The following is a 20692-nucleotide window of genomic DNA, read 5'->3' as shown; positions in this document are numbered from 1 at the left end:
GTTTAAATCTGAGAAGTCTTTTGCAGCAATACTGTACAATCTTGTGCTTCCTCACATGTGATCTTAAATTTAGATTCTATTGCACACTTACAATTTACATTTTTTTTATTATTTTGTGTATCTGATATTTTTAACATTTGTTGACAAGTCTCAGACAACAAACCAGATCCTCAGCAGCAGAAAGCATTTCCTATATACATTGGTAAGAAGGATGCTTTGCAGCTTTGCTGAAATCTTAAAGTGATTGCTGCACTAGTGATCAGCATCCAAACTGTACATTGAAAATGTTTGTGAAGTTATTTCTACTAATGGTATAAATATCTAAGAGGAAACTAGGTCTTTTAATCAGTATTCATTGGAGCTTCTTTTATTTTTTTGCTTTGAGAATTTTTATGTGTCTTTTTTTTTCTTTGTTTTTAAGCTACCAAGACTTGGACAGTGGTCAATTAACTAAAAAAAAAAACAAAACCACAAAACCAGAAAACAAACTTCTGAGATCAACTGGAACATCTGTAAGGATATTTATCAGCATTAATGGCTATCATTAGCATGGGTGAGGTCATCTTGATTTCAACTGCCAAGACAAACTTCTTAATTTTGTGCAGTTGCTATAGATCACACTGATCCAAATGTATCTCTGTCTGATGGGCTGAAGCAGAAGATACTAAATAAATTAGGAACATACCATAGATGCAGTCAATTAACAGCAATAATATTGTTCTTCTGTAGTGAGTATTACGGAAACTCCTTCCACTTAAGAAGCTGCTGTAACATAAACTTCCTTTACTCCCTATTCAGTTAGAAACTTAGCATGGTCCACCTCTGTTACGTGCCTTAAAAATCCCTTGGATATCTTTATATGAATTTTTGTACAAGTTGACACTGTATTGATTTTTTTTTTTAAATAATTAATGATCGGGATTTAACAACAGCTTTTACATATGTATACCAGATCTTAATTGTTGAAAACAGTCAATTCAGGCTAACTAGTATCCTTCAATAGTAACAATCAAAGTATACTTTTTATTGCTTTTGCAGCAACAGCAGATGTTTGGATAAATTAGGATTTAGAGAAAAATAATTAATTTATTTACTGCAGATGAGAAGATATGATGGAATCATAAAGATTCTCAGGTTTTATAGAGCTCTATTCACCTACTCTGGTTTCTAAATAGCTGAATGAGCCATTGCTTCTTTTATTTTCTAACACATCTGGATAAAAAACATTCAGAAATATTTTAAAGAAACATTCTTAAAGATTCAGTCTCATGCTTCTGTTTTAAACTCAGAGGCATTTTTTGCATGTTGAGACTCCAATAAATACCAATATACATTGATACAAGTGATGAATATAAATTAAATCATGTCAAAGGTATATTATTAATGTTTATAAATACTTTTTTATTTTTACATTTCTAAATTACTGTACATTCTCATGTGATTGATACAGTAGATATATGCAAATCAAAAGGTGAAGCTATAGTTTTCTATGTTGTCTAATCTAGGAACAATCCTTTGAATTCAATCAATTAGTTTCAATCAGATTTAACTCTTTACATCTCTTTAATCTTTTGCATCCCATACATGCCTATGTACGGACAACACAAATAAAAAACACTGACAGGAAAAAGGAGACATAACCCTCTAAACTTGGTAGGGAGAGATGTCATTTTTTTATGGAAATCTCCTTTCCATAGAACTTCCTGGCAAAAATCAACATGCACTTTGCCAGTTTTTACCTACAGAGAGTTGAGGGTTTACGTGGTTCTAATGTGAGTTGCTGCTAACTACCATTACTACTAGCAAGCTCAGAAGAGCCACAACTGGCTTTATTGGGTCTCTATCTGATTCATCACTGGACAGAGAGATCACTCACACAGAGTGTGTCCCAAAGCAGAAACACTGTACTGGCAATGAAAAGGAGTAGCCCTTCAATACTCACGAACTTCTAACGTTATTTTTTCTCTTAGGTGAAGAAAATTTAGGTCTACAATTGACTGTAGAAGTGCTCAGACATTTCATTTTTTCTTTAAAAGACAATTTAGTTTCAGTTAACTTTCAACTTCTAAACATAATGTAAATCTACTAAACTATATACTCTGTCTCTGGATTTAACAGAGAGTACTGTACTTTCTGAGACTGATTCACCCTCATCATAGGAAGATTTCTAAAATGCCTTGGAAGAATTATCATGTGAAATTAATCTATCCATTGTGGATCTGATTTAATGATGGAGACTAGGCAACAAAGATCAGCATACATGGTAGATGGACTCTAATCCTAAATGGGATGAAGCAGACAAGCTGCTGAAAATGTAAGGACATGAAATCCTCCCAGAAACACAGATTAAGCAGTCTGGATAAAATTCTTTGCATGACATTTTTAACTGCCTTTCTCAGTTAAGCTCAAACAAATTCCCTTTGAGTATTTTTATTTCATTGGGAAACTGGATCTCATTATCTTTAGCTGAGTTATAAATCACAAGTGATTTTAGCAGTCCCAGTCCCACATTTTGTTCTTTTCAGTCCCACCACTAAATGGTCATGCTTTTGTCTTCAGAAATTAAAGTTTGGCTAAATATAATTTCCAGGCATCTGACAGATATTGGTAGTTAGAACTGATTGAAAAGTGTAGAAAAATGAATGTCTTTTTTTTCTTCAAAGCATAAGAAACATGTACTTAATTTTTAAAAATAACTATTTTAATGGAAAAAAGGGGTCTTTTTTGAAAAAAAACCCCACCAGTAGTAAAAGAAATGTTTTAGAAAAATTATTTAAAAGTACTTTTAAATGCCTGCAGAAAAAGGAGAAAATCCATTTGGAGAGAACAACTGTGGGTAATCATTTTATACAAAATATTTCAGTCAGTTCTAATTGCAATATTTGTATCTTTGCTTTTCCAGCAAAGTGCTTAACATCCTGGGCTTGATATGTACAAAATGCATCCCGTTAAAGAAATATATACAATATATATTCTGAATATGTATATGAACATATGCAGAAATATATATACCAAGGGCCTCATTTACCTTCCTTTGTGATGATAGGCTGGACGTTGCTTTCAATTATGTTAATTTCTGAAAATATAGAAAATGGAATATACAGTACATTCCATTCTTACAATTTCTTTATGACAATGATCAGTTGGATTTGGTCTGCTCACAAGGATGTGGATAAAATCATAATTATTAATGAGTGGAAAAGTAACTCAAAAGGATCTCGGTTATAATTATGAAACAATGATGCATGGAAGTCACCTGCAGACAGAATCTATCGGCATGCCATTTGCCTTTGTGCCTTATGAAACCCACTGGTCACGAGACCTATGTTAATGTATGGTACATAATAATAATGGCTTGTACAATTACCTGCACAAAGATTTGCACAAATCCCTGATGTATCTTAAATCTGAGCATTGCCCTCTTCTTTTCATTAGGGAGCTGATCTGGTAAACAGAGGAAACCTTCTGGCATTCAGAATTATAGATAGAATGTCATAGAGAATATGCCTGTGGTGCTCTTAGGAGATCAAGTTGTCCCTCTACACCTAGGACAGACTCAAGTATTCACTGAATATCCCTTATAGTTATTTGACTCATATCCATTCACTGGTAGAGAAGTCCTCACTGGTAGAGGTCCCAGTCTTCCTATTCCCGCACTCAAGTAAATCAACAGCTACAGCTTTCTTGATGTCCACCATTGACCTCCCTCACTTCATGTTGCAGGCATTGCTTCTTGTGCTGCTCTCACTGGCCATGGGAGGTAGAATATCTCGAGTTGGAAGAGACCCATAAGGATCAACAAGTCCAACTCCCTTCTCCGAGGACTACCTAAGACTAAACCATATGACTAAGAGTGTTGTCCAGAAGCTCCTTGAACTCTATCAGGCTTGGTGCTGTGACCACTTTCCTGGGAAGCTTATTCCAGCAACCAAGCAGCCTCTGGGTGAAGAACCTTTTCCTAACATCCAGTCTGAACTTCCCCTGATGCAGCTTCATTCCATTTCCTCATGTCCTGTCATTGGTCACCAGAGAGAGGAGATCAGCATGTCCCCCTCTGCTGCCCTCCTTGGGGAAGGTGCAGGCTGCCATGAGGTCATTGCTCAGCAATGAGGTCACTCTTCAGCCTTCTCTTATCCAAACTGAACAAGTCAAGTGACCTTGCCCACTCGTTATAAGTCTTGACCTCAAGATCTTTCATCATATTGGTCACTCTCCTCTGGACACTGGGCAGAGGAGGGATATTAACATTTTGATGCCCTTCTTGTATCGTGGTGCCCAAAACTGTATCAGTGCAGAGCAGTGTGGGACCATCCCCTCTCTAGACCGGCTGGAGATGCTGTGCCTGATGCCCCCCAGGACGCAGATGGCCCTCCTGGCTGCCAGGGCACTGCTGACTCATATTCAACTTGTCATCAAGGTAGATTATTCCATGTTTTATTCTGAGAGCTTTTTAACTTCAATATGTCCATTCTCAACTTATAAAAGCCTAATGTGATGGTTTTCGTTTCTACTGCAAAATGTTAGTAGAACCCCACAGAAATTTTTGTCATTTGTCTAAATTCACCTTGCTTCACAAGCCAAAGTTTCAGCAGAATCTTTGTCTTCTAACAGTTTGTTTCAACAGGTTCTACTTTCTATGAAGAAACTAAATGCAAACACTGAGAAAGGCTGCAAGAGAGCAAAAAGGGATCCTTTTTTATATTTACTCCCTAAAGAGAAAATAATCAGAAAAACTGTCTCCCATACAAGCATCACACTTGCACATCTGGGAAACAGATGGAACCCATACATTCTGTCCCTCTGGAAGTATTTATGAAAAAGGAAGGATCTCAGTGCACAGTTTGGTCAATCATAGAATCATAGAATCAACCAGGTTGGAAAGGACCTCTGAGATCATCAAGTCCAACCCTTGATCCACAACCGCCGTGGTTACTAGACCATGGCACTAAGTGCCACATCCAATCTCATCTTAAAAAACCCCAAGGATGGAGAATCCACCACTCCCCTGGGCAGCCCATTCCAATGCCTGATTACCCTCTTTGTAAAGAATTTCTTCCTAATATCTAACCTAAACCTCCCCTGGCACAGCTTAAGACCATGCCCTCTTGCCTTACTGATAGCTGCCTGGGAGAAGAGACCAATCCCCACCTGGCTACGACCTCCTTTCAGGTAGTTGTAGAGAGTGATGAGGTCTCCCCTGAGACTCCTCTTCTCCAGGCTGAACAACTCCAGCTCCCTCAGCCTCTCCTCATAGGACTTGTGCTCCAGTCCCTTCACCAGCCTCGTTGCTCTTCTCTGGACCTGCTCCAGCACCTCAATATCCTTCCTGAACTGAGGGGACCAGAACTGGACACAGTACTCAAGGTGTGGCCTCACCAGTGCTGAGTACAGGGGAAGAATCACTTCCCTGGTCCTGCTGGCCACACTGTTCCTGATCCGTGCCAGTCTGTCCAGGTCCCTCTGAAGAGCCCTCCTGCCTTCCAGCTGATCAACTCCCCCCTAGCTTAGTGTCATCTAAAAATTTGCTGATGGTGGATTCAATCCCCTCATCTAAATCATCAACAAAGATATTAAATAGAACTGGGCCCAATACAGATCCCTGGGGGGCACTAACTGGATGCAGCACCATTCACCACCACTCTCTGGGTCCGGTTCTCCAGCCAGTTCTTAACTCAGCACAGAGTGCCCCTGTCCAAGCCATGGGCTGCCAGCTTTTTCATGAGTATGCTGTGGGAGACAATGTCACAATGTTGCATCTTGGAGAGCAAGTACAATGCTAAGTCTTGGAGAGAGAGGCAGTACAACTTTGCTGTGCATCAAACACTGAACCTTGGCTAAAAATAGAAAACCAATCTTTTCCGTATGTATCTTGCCTACCCCAAAGAATCTGAATAGCTTACTTCAGGGTTATTTTCCAGTCACACATCTGGAAAGGGAAAAAATACATACAGTCTCACAACAGCCAGAAACATTCTGCTTTGAGTCTTTCTCTTCCTTTGCTTCATCAGCACATCTTACTCTCCAAGAAACTACTTTCTTTTAAAAAGAGATGTACAATTCCAAATTGGAATTGGCAACATCTAAAAAGAATTCTCAAACCCATCTGGAAGTATTTAAAATGAACTTACTGTAAAACGTCAGTGGAATCTCTTTGAAGGTACTGTCACGAACAAACTATAAAAACAGAAAATCAATTGTAAAATTTAGGAGAAGTAGCACTTGCATTACAGTTTCCTAGTGAGTGTGGGTAGGATTCACTGCTTCATTGACCTAAAAGTTAGGTGGTGCTATTTGTCTGGATTCTGTCATCCATTGTAGAGGGACAATGTAGTCTCAAGAGCATAGCTGAGATAGATAAGGATGCCTACTTTTCCTCACAGGCTGTTGATGCTGATGGCTTTAATGACAAAAAAATTTAGCCACTCAGTACTCTTTCTAAAGAGCAATTGCCTCAAGGATTTAGAAGTGATTTATTTTCCAAGAGTGATAAATTGTACCTGAACCAAAGAGCAGATTTAGGCAAGTTCACACTGGGGTTATCCAAATGCAAATATTCTACAACTATTTGGCACTGAAAAACATAAAGTCTAAGTCTTGAGTGCAGTGTATGATTTGTGATTATATTTGGGTAATTGGGAGCTATTGAATGCGTTGTCTGCTGGAGAAAGGACTAGAGAATCACTTATGAATTATAATGTACACAGTTTCCCAGATCTTGCCATAAGTATGAATGGATAATTACTGAAAGAGTACCTTAATTTGAATGTACTTAATCAACTTCTTCAGGATTGTGAGCAGCTGATCATTTCCAACAGGCAGGTCTGACAAAAGAAATAGGCATGTAAGAGGAAATATATAACTGTGTGCATTTTACTTTCATTTACAGAGATCAGGAGATGTAATCATTCTTAAACACTCACATAAGCATGCAGTTGTATATATATTGTATATATATTCTTCCATATCAGTGGAAAAGATAGTCTATGGCTAGTCTTGTCTTCCATATATTTGACTTTCATAAAATTTAAAAAAAATTGCCATGGTTTCAAGTGAGGTTCTTCCACAAAATTAGCAGTGAGGTAAGTTTTCTATTTCATATCCACATAAGAATTTTATCTTTAAATTAATTAACTTTTTAAAGTTATTTCAGCTACATAACATGTAAATAGATTTAAAGGATTATGTATAAATTCCATGACATAATACTCACCTGCTGGATATAGGAGTTTGTCAATGACATGAATTACACCATTTGTTGCCATGAGATCAGATTCTCTTGATTTCAGTTCATTAACCAGAAGAGTATCGTTCACCTGATAAAGGATCAAAAGAGAACCCAAGTTATCAGGGACATTAAAAAACAACCCCAAACCCTACTATGACATTTGTAGAATTGCATCCCACTCCATAATGTGGATAGACATGAAATGTCAAATCCCTATTACAAGGCTGTAGCAGGGAGATTTTTTCAATGCTTAACTGTTTTCAAGTAGAGTTTCCCTCCTTGGATGGTTTTAAGAATATTTGTCACACCAGGCTCAAAGCCACTTCCAATGAAAACTCCTTGTGTCAAGTGGTAAAGAAGAATATTCCTGAGAGCATTTTTGTCTCCTATATAAAAACAAAAAAGAAAAATAGGAATAAAAATTAAATGGTAAGCTATTGTTCTTTTTGGAAATTCTAAGGATTCATACAGGCTTGAGCTGGAATTATGCTTAATATGAATGATAGTACCATGAACATATACAATTTGAATGTGTTAAAATGGTGGTAAATGGAAACAAGTCACCCATATGACAAAAAGGCACTCAGAACATAATCATAAAGATCTTATAAGAAACCTTATGCAAAAGAACAGAAAAGCAGTCCGTGGAGCAGTTAGAAGTGCTGTTTTTTTCTGTTCTTACAGAGAACAGATGCAGCTTGGAGAAGTTGAGAAAGGGGAAAACCACCCAATTTTAGGGATGATTTCCATATTTTAAAGTTTGACATTCCTATTTGGGATGAAAAGAGAAAAAATCCAATCAAGACTGTCTTAAAAAGCAAATGAATCCTGGAGCCCAAGTTAATGTCCTGATAGGGCTCCCTGGTGCTCTGGGTCATAGAGGTTAAAAGGCATAGAATGGGCTGTAGAAAACCCCATAATGTCCTCAGGAGACAGGGTTCCAAGCAGAGCAGCTTTAAAGCACATATGCTTACCATTACATGGAATATGGACCATTCTAAGTTTAATACTAGCATTACCTGCTGATATTGATTGCTATTAGGAGTTTCAGCCTTGATAAAAAAGGAATGGAAATCCTATCTGGTCTTTTTTTTTTTCCTAATGTCTCTTTCAGGAAACATTTTCCTTCTTTTTTTCCTGTGTTTTGCCCTAATCACTGATAGTACTGCAATTTACTTTATTATCATAGTGCAATTAAATGATATTTTTCTTCCTTATAAAATTAGCCAAGATTTTGTGACTGGAACATTCATAGATAGCATCAAGTTACATACAGAGCCTAAACATGGCCACTCCAAAGAAGTTTTCACAGACTATCAGATTAACTTTGTTCTATGCCACAATGGTTACTGGTTAAAATAATCTTTGTGTCTTTCTCACAGATTAACAAAGTATTTCTTTATATTCCTTAAAAAATTATATATTTCTAAATTTAATTTTAAAGGAGAAAGCAACATAATATCTTAAAAGAACACCAGGATGGAATTCTAGAAAGTAAACTGACAAAAAATTAGACATCCTGCTGCAAAAAAAATAATCAGGGACAAGGAAAGCAAAATAAACTGAGTCACAATGATAGGAAAAGATGATACATAAAGCCACTTGAAAAGCAGAATGGCAAATATAATTTTATTTTTAACTACAAAATTAATCCAAAATGACATTGGCCTTGAGTACAACTTCAAGTTGTGAATTGAAGACAAAAACAATGAACCTCATAAACTCAATCTTAGTTAATAAAGTAACTACATAGTACAATACAAATGGAACAATGGCATTTATCCAGTTGCTTCGGTTCACAGCCTTGTGACACGCTTCATTTCCTTTTATAACTGCCTAATGAGAGTCATCTAGGCTATTGGTTAAACTAGAGACACACCACACTAGAAAGCAACTTAGACCACTACCAGAACTTTAAAGGGTTGAAGAGATAATTTAAATTCCCAGTGCTTCATTAGTGAGTTAAGGGCTGCAAAAGCTGGGGTTGCTTTTTATCAATACTCTGAACAAAGTCTTCCAAGTAATTAAGAATTCATGGGGTTTGGCTCCACGTCTTTAAGCTTTCATCTGAGAAGTACAGGAATGGAAAATATACTGACCTGGATGCGGCAACCGCTCCTTCTGCCTTGTGCACAGGCCACATTCACATTACTTTTAAATAAACAAAAAATTATTTATAGTGCTGTGGCTACAGTCTACCCCTCCAGTCAGAAATTCTGCAGGAGATTTGAAGTATTCACTGTGCATTTCTTCTCTTATGGAAATAAAGCATGACATTAAATAAACTAGTTTTAAATCTTGCAAAAAATCTATAACATTCCAGAGTTTGGACGTGTTAGATGGAAAGAAATTACTTGCATTGACATGTAGCAAAAGATACTCAATATTTTACTTGGAGAGCACAGGTGCTATCAGAGATCACTGGGTGGAAACAAAGGTAAGGAAAGATAGCAAAAGTCAACACTAAATATCTTTTGATGCAATAATTACAACTAGAAAAGAAATATGATAGAACAGAATTTCCATCTTAAAAAAGCTATTAGCAAGGTTGAATGATGACAAGTTGAGGGTAATAAAATGAATGAAGATTCTAACTTAGAAGGTAGTAAGACCATGGAACAAGATATTAAGGAGTGAAGTTTAAATTCAGGTTGGATGCTTCTTTCCAAAAAGATATTTTCTCTACCCCCAAGAAGGAAATAATTTAGGGAAGTACTATAAACTGTTCTATGCAAAAGGTAAACTGTTTCATCAGGCAGCTTCTGTGTAAGAAGTGCATTAGCTTCCTTTCCAATCAATTTGACCCTTGCTTATAATTCTAGTTTTCTCATGTTACTTACTTATCAATATATCCTTATCGTCATCAGTCAAACCTTTAAAGGCATCATTAGTTGGAACAAACAGAGTCCATTCTCCAGGCTGTGACAGAACATCATCTAAATCTGCAGCTTTCACCAGACTGAGGAAAATGCTGTTTGCAACAAACAGACAAACCACAAACACATCTTGTTAAAATGTAGTAACTACAATTGAGTGCAGGTACCTAGTTCCCTCATTTTTTTCTGATAGTACATTAATCTTCAAACTCTTTAACTATTCCCCAGGAATTAAGATAGTGAAGGAGGAAAATGAGAAAGAAAAAACAAGATAATAAAATAAGACAGTCTTAAGAGTAGCAGACAGTGGAAAAAAAAATATTGGCAGCTTGGATCACAGCAGGATTCATCAAATAAAAACATCACAGATCAAAGAGATGAAAGGAGGATGTAAAGGTTACTTGCTCTTTCTAGGAGTATTGGGATACTTGCAGGAAAGGGACAAAAATACATACTAGAAAGGTATGCAATCATGCTGCACCCATATGGAATAGTACCGCCCAATAATTAAAACTCCAGACTCCCCTGCACATGCAGCTCTGGATGTATCATCCAATTCCCTTTGTCCTCTTATGCCTTTCATTCCGTCATCTTATTGACTCCTGTGTGCCATTAACAACCATTCTAGCACAGAGTGTGGGAGACTTTCCAGCACACAGCTGGAGAACACTTTTTTTTTTCACCTACATGTTTTTTTTCTACTCACGTGTTGTTTTTTTTTTTTTTGTTTGAGTAGGCAATAAGCCCTTCCCTGCCCTCCTTGCCCTCTAAAATCCAATGACTCACAAACTCAGTGCATAATTTTTTCTCAGATCAGCTGTGTTGTATAGACAGTTACTCTCTGCAGGAAATTCTTAGTGCTGTCAAAACTGAGACTCACCTAAAACGCTTATCATTTCTTAGCATTTCATGCAATGTCTTTTCTGCTGGATTGATGATCTGTCTGAAGACATGAATAAAGCCATTTCTTCCTTCTTTACTTCCTCTGACCATGCATGAATTTTCAATACATACAGCCTTAATAAAAGACAAACAAATATAGCTATTTCCACAATGTTAAAAATAACACTCGAGTATTTCCTACAGTAAAATTGCATGTTCTTGCCAGGAAATTTGGCATTGCTTGAGAAAGTAGCAAAACCTAGAGTAAAATAACATGGTGCAAATATTTCAGAACTTGAATTTTGTTTCCCTTGAGAATGTTCTTAATTAGTTCTAAAACTAGCCTTAAACATTTGTAAGCAGTGAAGTGCCAAATCTGAAATCCTGTTATGTTTTCCCAAAGAGTTTTCCATGCTAACAAAATTCCAATTAAGAAAGATCAGATTTTCTTTTTTTCCTACCTTAAAAATTTAAAGATTTTTTTGCTAGATAGTCATAATGGTAAATGTTGGGGAGTTTCATTCAGCTTTGCCTTTTATTGACTCTCCATATTCATAGTTGGGATATATATCGTTAGAAGGCCCCATTCACTTACTGTGCGATATACAAAGACTCTAAGTAGTTTTCCTCCAATTGTTTCCAGCTCTTGTCCATTGTACAGTTCATTGAGCCCAACTTTCACTTTTATAATGTGATTCTGCAGGATTGTTCTAAGAAGACGTTCATCCAGCCTTAAGGTGTCATCTACAAAGTCATTTAGATATCAATATATAGTAATCTATATAGTGAATTTTCATTGAGATAAAGTTAAAAGACTATGGAAATACAGAATCTTACTTCGAAATGCTTAAGTTAAAGCTTGGACAGGTCTGTGTACACAGAAAATGAATTGTTAAGTAGTTCCTGCAAATGGCCATTCCTTAAATTGAGTAATGAACTTTTGACATAGCCCTGACTAATTACTATAACTAATAGGGCTGATGACTTATACATGGGTCTGATCCATCTTCTGAATTACTGCTACAGTTCTTAATAGAACTATTCCTTTCTGCATGTGCACCTTAAAACCTATCCAAATTTGCTTCTATGGTGGTGAGTAAACACTCAAATTCTTTGCGGAAAGGCAAGATGCTCATGTAGTCACCTGTGCAAATGTACAAACACCTGCTTTATAGTATATTTGTATTAGTTTCTCTCTGCTTTAATGTACTAACTTTCTTGTATGTCCTGCTTTTGGCTGGGATAGAGTTAATTTTCTTCCTGCTGTGTTCTGGATTTAGTATAAGAATAATATTGGTAACACACTGATGTTTTGGTTATTGCTAAGTAGCGCTTACCCTAAATCAAGGACATCTCAGTGTTTCTTGCTCTGCCAACGAACAGGTGCACAAGAAGCTGGAGGGAGCATATCCCAGACAGATGACCTTAACTGGCCAAAGAGATATTCCATACCATAGAAAGTCATGTCCAGTATAAACTTGGGGGAGCTGGCCAGAAGGGGTCAATCACTGACTGGGCATCAGTGAGCAGGTGGGGAGCAATTGTACTGTGCATGACTTGTTTCTCTTGGGTTTTAATTATATCTTTATTATTAAATTGTTCTTATCTAAACCTATGAGGTTTTTTTAAGTGTGATTTTTTTTTTTTTAATTACCCTGATTCTCTTCTCCATCCCAGTGCAGGGGAAAGAGGGAGTGATTATTGGCTGTGTAGTACTTAGTTGTTGGCTGGAGTTAAACCACAACATTGTATAAATTTTTTGAGAACAAATATGTTGTGAATATAATGGAAGCAATGCAAAGATTAAGGTTCCCACAGAACCTGTCTGTACATATTTTGTATCTTATTTTAGTGATACTATTTCCATTAGCAAATGATATGACTGAAAACAAGCTGTGTGGTCTGGTGGTTAGGTTTGTTTTGCCTTTCTGCATGGTGTGTAATTTAAAAGGATGAGTATCTCTATTTGGCTATGGCACTCTAAGAGTTAGAACAAGTGCTGGAAGTGATTTGGAAAACTGTCAGGGTAGCATACATTCTTGTTTATTCTGACAATCTTTTAGTGCTACTAACCTGAGAAAGCACCATTCAGAGGTGCCAGGAGAGTGTATTGGCCTTCTGGTCTCAGAGAAGATGCCAGACCTAGCTGTGCCACCAGGTCAGTAAAAGTAGTCTGCTGGGCACCTCCAAGCTCAATGACTTGTTTTGCTGCAAATAAAGGAACAGGAAAAGGTATTTTAACACATAATTTCCTCCTATTCCTGATTTGTATTCTCTGTGCTTATCCATAACTATATATCTGAGGGAATCGAGGTAAGATTGTAGAAAATATCTTCTGGGTAAGAAGTTTTTTATACACATAACTGACCAGAATCAGGAATTAGCACTTGATCAATGAGATGGATAACGCCATTGCTTGTCACAATATCTTTGCGTTTCACCATTTTCACTCCATTCACAGTCAGGCTTTCACCATCACAACCAATTTCAACAGTGTTTCCTTCCAAAGTTTCATAGACAGCTCCTCCTGTGACTGCTTCAGAACACTGGAGAGTATTTAATAGGTGGAACTTCACAAGAGCTGCAAAGAAAAGAGCAGGAAGTTCATATGTGTGTTTGGACATGTATTCGTATACATATAATTCACATATAGGTGTGGGATAAATTATTACATCTATACAATTTCTAATAGTGTACTAGCTTAGCTAGCATATTTGCACTCATAGATACTTTTTTCAAAGTTATTGATACTATACTATAGGCATCTAAACAACATTTATGGTCAAAAATATTTGGCATTCCTTGTATTATGAAAACTCTACTGGTTATGCTGCAACCTGCATGTGGCAGAGTGGTGACTGCTGACATGTTCCAAAAGGACCTCTGGGTACAGAACTCTACAGGCTATGCAAAGGTGTGAGAGAACCCCACATTCAGAAAGCCTTGCATTTATAGAGGCAGGAATGTCTATCAGAACTGAACTATTAGGAACATCAATATGCTTATATTTTCCCAGTTCCCTTTAAACCCTTTAAATTCAAACTAAGTTTTCGGTGGGTTTGAATCCTTAGGGCAACAGGAAAAATCTCAGACAGAAAAAATAACTCCTCCTAGGCAGATGAAAGTAGAGGTGCTTAATTTCATAGCTACTAAGATAATGCAGTTTCTATCTCTTGATCCACTCATCTGCATTTCTCATTCACAAAAAAGGTTACATACCCTCAGAAGACACTTTGTCACCCATGATCCTTTCTAAAACTCCCCTTGGAAGTCTCTCAAAAGCTTCATTAGTAGGAGCAAAGAGTGTATAATGACCAGGCCTTCCAAGAATATCCATGACATCTGATGTAATGGCAGCAGCCTAAAAAATAATTGTTTGGGTTTTTTTATACTGATAATTTAAAATATTACCAAAATACATTATCTGTCTAGTTTCCCCTCATGACCACAGCTACTTCAGCAATAGACCAGGATCAGTGTTATAGAAACATGAAAAACTGAATGGACAGAAAGGGTTTCTTTTTCAACTGAAGACTAGAAAGGATTGGCTTTTATATTCCTATTTTTAAAGGGCTTAAATGTTGTGGTTGCCTGTAACAGTCATGGACTGTATTTGAGAGATTGAGAGGGTCTTCTCCAGTTTTATGCCTCTGCATTTAAAATACCTATTTGTATTTATTTTGGAGATGGACAATGGAAAAGGACAACAGTTATTTGCAAAACAATGGCACATTTTTTTTAAACATGCAGCATGAAATCCCACTGACAGATATGGCTGCACAGACATATCCTCCAGGAGAAAGAAAAAATAGAAACTTGGACAGAAAAAATCATACTTCCTCTCTGCAAGAAAAATCCTTCCTATGTGCATCTACTGATGCTCTAAAACTTGCTATGAGCCAGATTCTGGAATTTATTTGGTACTTTTACCATTTTTTATCATTCAATTTGAAATTATCAATCACCAGACACTGTAACTTTATGCGCACATTTCATTGCCTCAGTGTTCGAAGAGAAGAGACTTTTTATGTACAAGGACACACTCCATCGTATTTATGTGGTCTTACTTTATCCATAAAAGAGAAGAAGCAGGCTCCTTATGTAAAATATACTTTGACTTTTTATATAGCTAGATTTGAAATACTAGATGGAGTTCTTAATTGAATTTACTGAACTAAGCCTTCATACTTCCAGGTATGACAAACAAATAGAAAAGAAATAAGAAAAGGAAAAACAAACCTAAAAAAACAGAGAAGATCTTTTATTTTTGTCCACTTACTCTAAGAGATGAAAGATCGTCCTCGACTTCAATGAAATCTTGAATGGTATTTCCAACAGCCGTCAGGACACGATCAATGACATGGACAACACCATTGGTAGCAATCTGATTGCCATGGATGATCCTGGCACAGTTAACAGTAACAACCTGGATTTGAAGAATAAAGTAGTAGAAGATTAAGCATTAATTTTATCATAAACATGGAACCCGATTCTTACAGACTGAAAATGTATGTATTGTACATGGTGTATTCACTGTTGGTATTTCAGTTGGTTTTTTTTAAAATTTGAAGTAAAATTTTGCAAGATTTGAAAGTCTGGCTAATCTTCTGGAAAGGTAACACCAGACTTATTTAGGTTACATTGATTTCTTATTCATGTTTTATTTTTCATTGCAATAATACTCATTTGTTTTCCATATCTCGTTAATATGGTGATTGTATTGGTTTTTACTGATGTAATCTGTAGACCAACATAAACATTTTGATGCATCTAAGGCAACAAAGATGAGTGACTTAACTGGAAGTTTTCTAGCATTTATAAAAATTATATTTTTTCTAGACAAATAATGGATGTGTGTTTTCTACAATCTTAAATGTTCCTATCATGTACTCAAATTCAAATAAAATATCTGATTTAATATTATTTAGCAAACACATAGAGATTAATACTAGATTTTGCTGTCAAATTTATGATGATCATGTATTTTGGCCACAAAAGGCTTTGACCTGTATGAAGAAAGTTTTTTCTCATTTGAACTTTGATTTCTAAACAGCACAAGTTTATTCACTCTTTCTTAGTGATTTGTCTAAACAGCAGTCAAAACTTCTTCAAGAGAAAATTTATTTATTTTTTCCGGTCACAACTGACTTGCTAGGTCAGTTTCCATAACTTATTTTCCTAGCTATATAAGGAAATAAAGGAAATAAAGGCTATAACTGAATAAATATATTAGAGGAAAAAATAAAATAGACTTACCCCGTTAGGATAATGGTTAATAAGCAATTTCTGGCCATTATACATAGACACGAGAGTCAAGCCATTTTTAAGATCTTTTGTCAACATGCGCTTATTTAGCATGTGGTGGTGGAGAGCATTATACAGTTCAATATTTACATTGTAAACCAAATTCCTGTGAATTTCCTGAAGAAGAAAGGAATTTAATTAATTAGAAGCTTTGAAACATTTTTCCACTCAGAAAACACGTACATATTGTTTTACCTTAATTTTCAACATCTTTTAGGAAACACAGTTTTGAGGCCTATCAATTGGCTCTACTTAAATGATCCTTCTTTCTGGTTAGCTCACAAATGGAAGACAAAACGCTTCATCATAGACAAGTCATTGGAGGAGTTTTTATTCAATATTTATTTAATCAAAACCATTACTAAAAGAAGGATACCTAAAAAACTGACAGTGCACAACTAGACATCATGTAGTTGCTGGAATTCCTAAAAGTTTCCCCAAAACTATGTTAATAACACTAACAATATTATTATTTTCATGCAGATTCTTAAATAAGAGACATTTATGATTGCTTAGTACTCCTGAAATTAAACTCGGCCTCTCTAGCTTCAGAAATGTATTTTAAACATGCAAATTGTTTCATTATAAATTGCACAACATACTTTTATGTCTAAAATATCAATATTGTTTCTAATCTACTTTATCATACACTAGCTTCAGCTAAAATGTTAGTTGAAATAGAAACACACTTTCACTCATACATGTGTACACACTTACTGAATTTAATTGCTCCCAGGCTTCATTGCTTGGTGCAAAGAAAGTGAATGATCCTCGTCCTTCAATCTCTTCTCTCAGCTTTGATATGTCAGAGTACTGCTGTGTGGAGGTAGCTCCCACAATACCAAGTGTGCCATATACATGATCAATAGGAGCAACTAAAATAAACATGTAATAAGAATGCTGTAAATGTCATCCATGATCAAATTTATTTTGTTTCTTTTTGTTGGACAATTGCGTTAAAACTTTTTAAATTCATATTAAGCAATGTGCTTGGATTAAAAATTCGATTGTCAACATACTCAAAAATCATCTAAACACATCTGCTTGTTATTTATTTTTTTTTTATTGCTTAGTGAAAAATTAGATCAAACAATACTGAATATTGTAAGGTTTTCTTTGGAAGAACTGTTGTGCTTTTTACTAGCCCAAAAAGAAATGAGAGGCTATCTGTTGAATATAGGAGTAAATTCCATCATAAAACTTTAAATGAAGATAGTCTCCTTTGGTCATGATGGAGGAGAATTCATCTTCTGAAGCCTTTTGCTCTTCTTCCATTGTCCAGTTTGTGAACATATTGATTCATCCAGAGGGTAAGAATGGCCATAGACTCGCAGTTAAAACACTACTACATGAGAACAGTATTTATCTCTCCTTATTTTAGGCATCGAGAAGTGAGACATTTGCATGCAATCTAGTTGTTGTTGGTTCTTTCTATGGTTATGGAGAGGAGCAGACAATTCTAGAGTGTGACTGACCTCATCCTAATGTAAAAATCTGAAGGGAGATTAATTCATCTAAACAAATTGGTGTCTGCATTGTTGAATGCAAAAGGATTAGTTCAGACACAGGGATCAAAGCTATGAAATATATTCCTTCTCCCATGACTCTTTCTTGCTGAAATTAATTTTATTTATGTAAAACAGAAAAGTATAAATAGGAGAAATCAAGAATTCCTTTCTTCATTTTCACTCCTTCTTAGTTAAAGCCTGTAAGAGTCTTCAACTAAATTAGAATAAAGTCTTTTCAGGAAAAGGAATAATTTAGATATGCTACATCTGGTTTTCTGACCTCACTGGTAAGTTTTAGGCTATTTTGGGATTTGATGGGAATAGGAATAAAAGTACTTTGGCAGCTTTGGGAACTGAAGACACTGTCATTCCTCACCAATCCAGCATTGGGAAGGAGTCGGGAAATTCAACCTAAACTGCATGATAAGTTTAGTGCTAGCTGATTTTCAACTGTGTTGACCATATACAAATGAGGCTGTCTATTCTCAGGCAATAATTCTGAAAAAGAGGCAATCATTTCTCAAGATGACCACCTTTGAAAATCTCTGGTGTTGTACTGCTTCCCATGTACTGATTTATCCATATGAAAAAAAGCTTATACCTGCAGGACATCCTCTTGTACCATCCATCTTCATGTAGCCAGGACAACACTCGTATAAGACAGTTCTGTGTGATATAGACAAAAGCCAAATTAAATAATATACGAGAGAAGCACATACTAATTTTAGCTAAGTCTAATTTTTATCTTTTATTATTAATTTTTCATTATAAAATACACACTCTCCAGATATTCATCCTTTTTATGTCATTCAGCCTTTTCTATATTGACTACAAATTGATCAAAATTTACTAAATGTAAGAATTTGAATTTGAATTTACAGAGTGACTACCATCATTAAATTTAAGTACTAGGTAGGAACATGGGAGGGCATGTGGTACTCATGTAGAGTACTAAAAGGTGATGTGACTAGAACAGTAGTTGAAGAAAATTAATTTATCTGTTCTATGTTGCAAAGATTAGATGACATTGAAGAAAGAGAAAAAAAAGTGAGAACATTAAAGGAAACTCACAGAAGGGTTGTAAAGGAAAACGAAAAATTTAAATGAACGGAATAGAAATTAAAGTGACAGAACTACATGAGGTCACCTACATACTGGCTATAGGAACTAAATAGGTATTTATTTAAGAGAAGGCCTTGTGGATTGTATAGCAATAAAAAGTGGGATAAGAGAGCCTCAGCTTTCCAAGGAAGAATTTGAAGCAGCTCAGGAATGAGGGAGAGAGCTAATTAAGAACAGACATAAAACAGGTTATAGAGAAGGAAGTCACTAAAGACTAGATGGATGGACACAAGGAAAAGTTCACTGGTAAACATAGTGAGGATGAAAACCAGACTACAAGAAATAAAAACCAGAGTTAAAAAAGTATGTCATCACAGCACACAAAGAATTTAGCAATACTTGGGGTTCAGGAACTGTTATATAATGATATCAATAAAATACTCTCATTTTCAAATACATGTAAGCTACACATAATAGCAAACCAGGTGATAACTGTATACTGTCATGTTCAATTTAACATTGTGTGTCTTCTTAGGAAGACATATGTCTTCTTAATTATTATGACAGAAATAAAATTCTACCACAGGCCTACTTGAAAAGTTCTCCTCTCTCATAAGAAAGTATAAATTCACTGACATCACAGAGGTGAATTTGGCTCCTCAGGAGAGGGAGGGCCAACAAATTATACAAACTTACTGAAGTCTAAACCATAAACTTTAATACATTAGACTTCAGATATTACTTTTGAAATTATAGTACATTGTTCACTATATGGTACACTACAATGACAAGGAAAAATTGCCAGCACTGTTTTACCTAATAGATTTACTTTTATAGATGTGGCTGATGTTGGAAGTTCAAAAGTTCTGCACACTAATTCCTTGAAGGTTTTTACTAAGTTTTTACCACTACAGTCCATGTTTTAATTTTAGACTCTTTGGTGGCATCTGAGTACACTTCTCTCATTTTGCATAAACTAAAGCTGACAAATGGTTAACCACAACCACGTTAAAATGAAGAGCTTATTCAAATGAAAAGTTGGACTCAATACCTTCACCATCCAAACTACTTGAAGAGATTAAAAATTAAAAGTAGACTGGAAGAAAAATAACATTACAAAGCATGATTATAAAAGTGAGGATTATAATCCCATAATTGAAAGCAATCTGATAGAGGTGGTGAAGATTAAAAATGTGTATTTTTAAACACAATTTTTCATTTCTCTGTGCTATGAAAATATTTTTCTCCATTCCCTCATATGCGTACACATACATGACATATTCACCCTGCTACCATGTGCATATTTTCAGCTGAAAAGCCATACACTGAAAGTATTTGTATAGGTTTTTTTAGTACATCTCTTTCCTTAAAGCGATTCAGTGAATGGGTATTCTATTGAATGCAAGAATAACGTACCATTTAGGCTACAGATTTTCAAATTAGTAATAAACGTTATACTCCTACTCCTTCTTGCATCCTTACCAGAAGTTAATAATAAAAAAAAAAATAACAATCTGATTTAAGAAAACTGTGCAGCAGAATAGGAACCAAAATGTTCTCCCAACTGTGTGAACTGCTTTGTCATGAGAAAATATTTTTTCCTTCCCTGTAATAGAAAAGCTTTCCCCCTCATCCCATGGGAAACTATGAAAGATCATGGTCTTAATTACCTCTTGAAAAAAGGAACGAGGAAGCTGAGTTATAAGCACAGAGTAAGACATGGAAAGTTTCGTCTTCATACCATATCCAACAATGATAAAATTAATGAAAGACAGGAAGTTGGCTGAAAAATATAGTTAAGAAGAAAATGCTTTTTCAGCCACACGTCATAAGAT

At 35.7% G+C, this 20692-nt stretch overlaps 1 protein-coding gene across 16 annotated transcripts in view; it reads right to left on the bottom strand.

Annotated features, from left to right (window-relative positions):
- POSTN (periostin) overlaps nt 1-20692 on the bottom strand; it is a 32731-nt gene that overhangs the window by 8395 nt on the left and 3644 nt on the right. For 9 of the 16 annotated variants that reach the window (XM_064645823.1, XM_064645818.1, XM_064645824.1 and 6 more), the window contains exons 3-16: nt 18397-18461; nt 17005-17162; nt 16240-16404; nt 15263-15409; nt 14203-14344; nt 13352-13564; nt 13057-13191; nt 11579-11727; nt 10982-11118; nt 10066-10196; nt 7481-7611; nt 7211-7313; nt 6754-6821; nt 6129-6174 (exon numbers count right to left, since the gene is read on the bottom strand). In XM_064645823.1, coding sequence (XP_064501893.1) covers nt 6129-6174; nt 6754-6821; nt 7211-7313; nt 7481-7611; nt 10066-10196; nt 10982-11118; nt 11579-11727; nt 13057-13191; nt 13352-13564; nt 14203-14344; nt 15263-15409; nt 16240-16404; nt 17005-17162; nt 18397-18461 — 1790 coding nt within the window. Of the gene's footprint in view, nt 1-3028; nt 3077-6128; nt 6175-6753; nt 6822-7210; nt 7314-7480; nt 7612-10065; nt 10197-10981; nt 11119-11578; nt 11728-13056; nt 13192-13351; nt 13565-14202; nt 14345-15262; nt 15410-16239; nt 16405-17004; nt 17163-18396; nt 18462-20692 lie in introns of all 16 variants that reach the window. The other 7 variants (XM_064645820.1, XM_064645821.1, XM_064645827.1 and 4 more) reach the window with 1 other exon arrangement.

Source organism: Pseudopipra pipra, chromosome 2 (genome assembly GCF_036250125.1).
Source record: "Pseudopipra pipra isolate bDixPip1 chromosome 2, bDixPip1.hap1, whole genome shotgun sequence".
In the NCBI taxonomy this organism is placed as follows: Eukaryota; Metazoa; Chordata; class Aves; order Passeriformes; family Pipridae; genus Pseudopipra; species Pseudopipra pipra.
The sequence above is the reverse complement of the archived record's forward strand: the minus strand, read 5'-3'. Positions and strand labels throughout refer to the sequence as shown.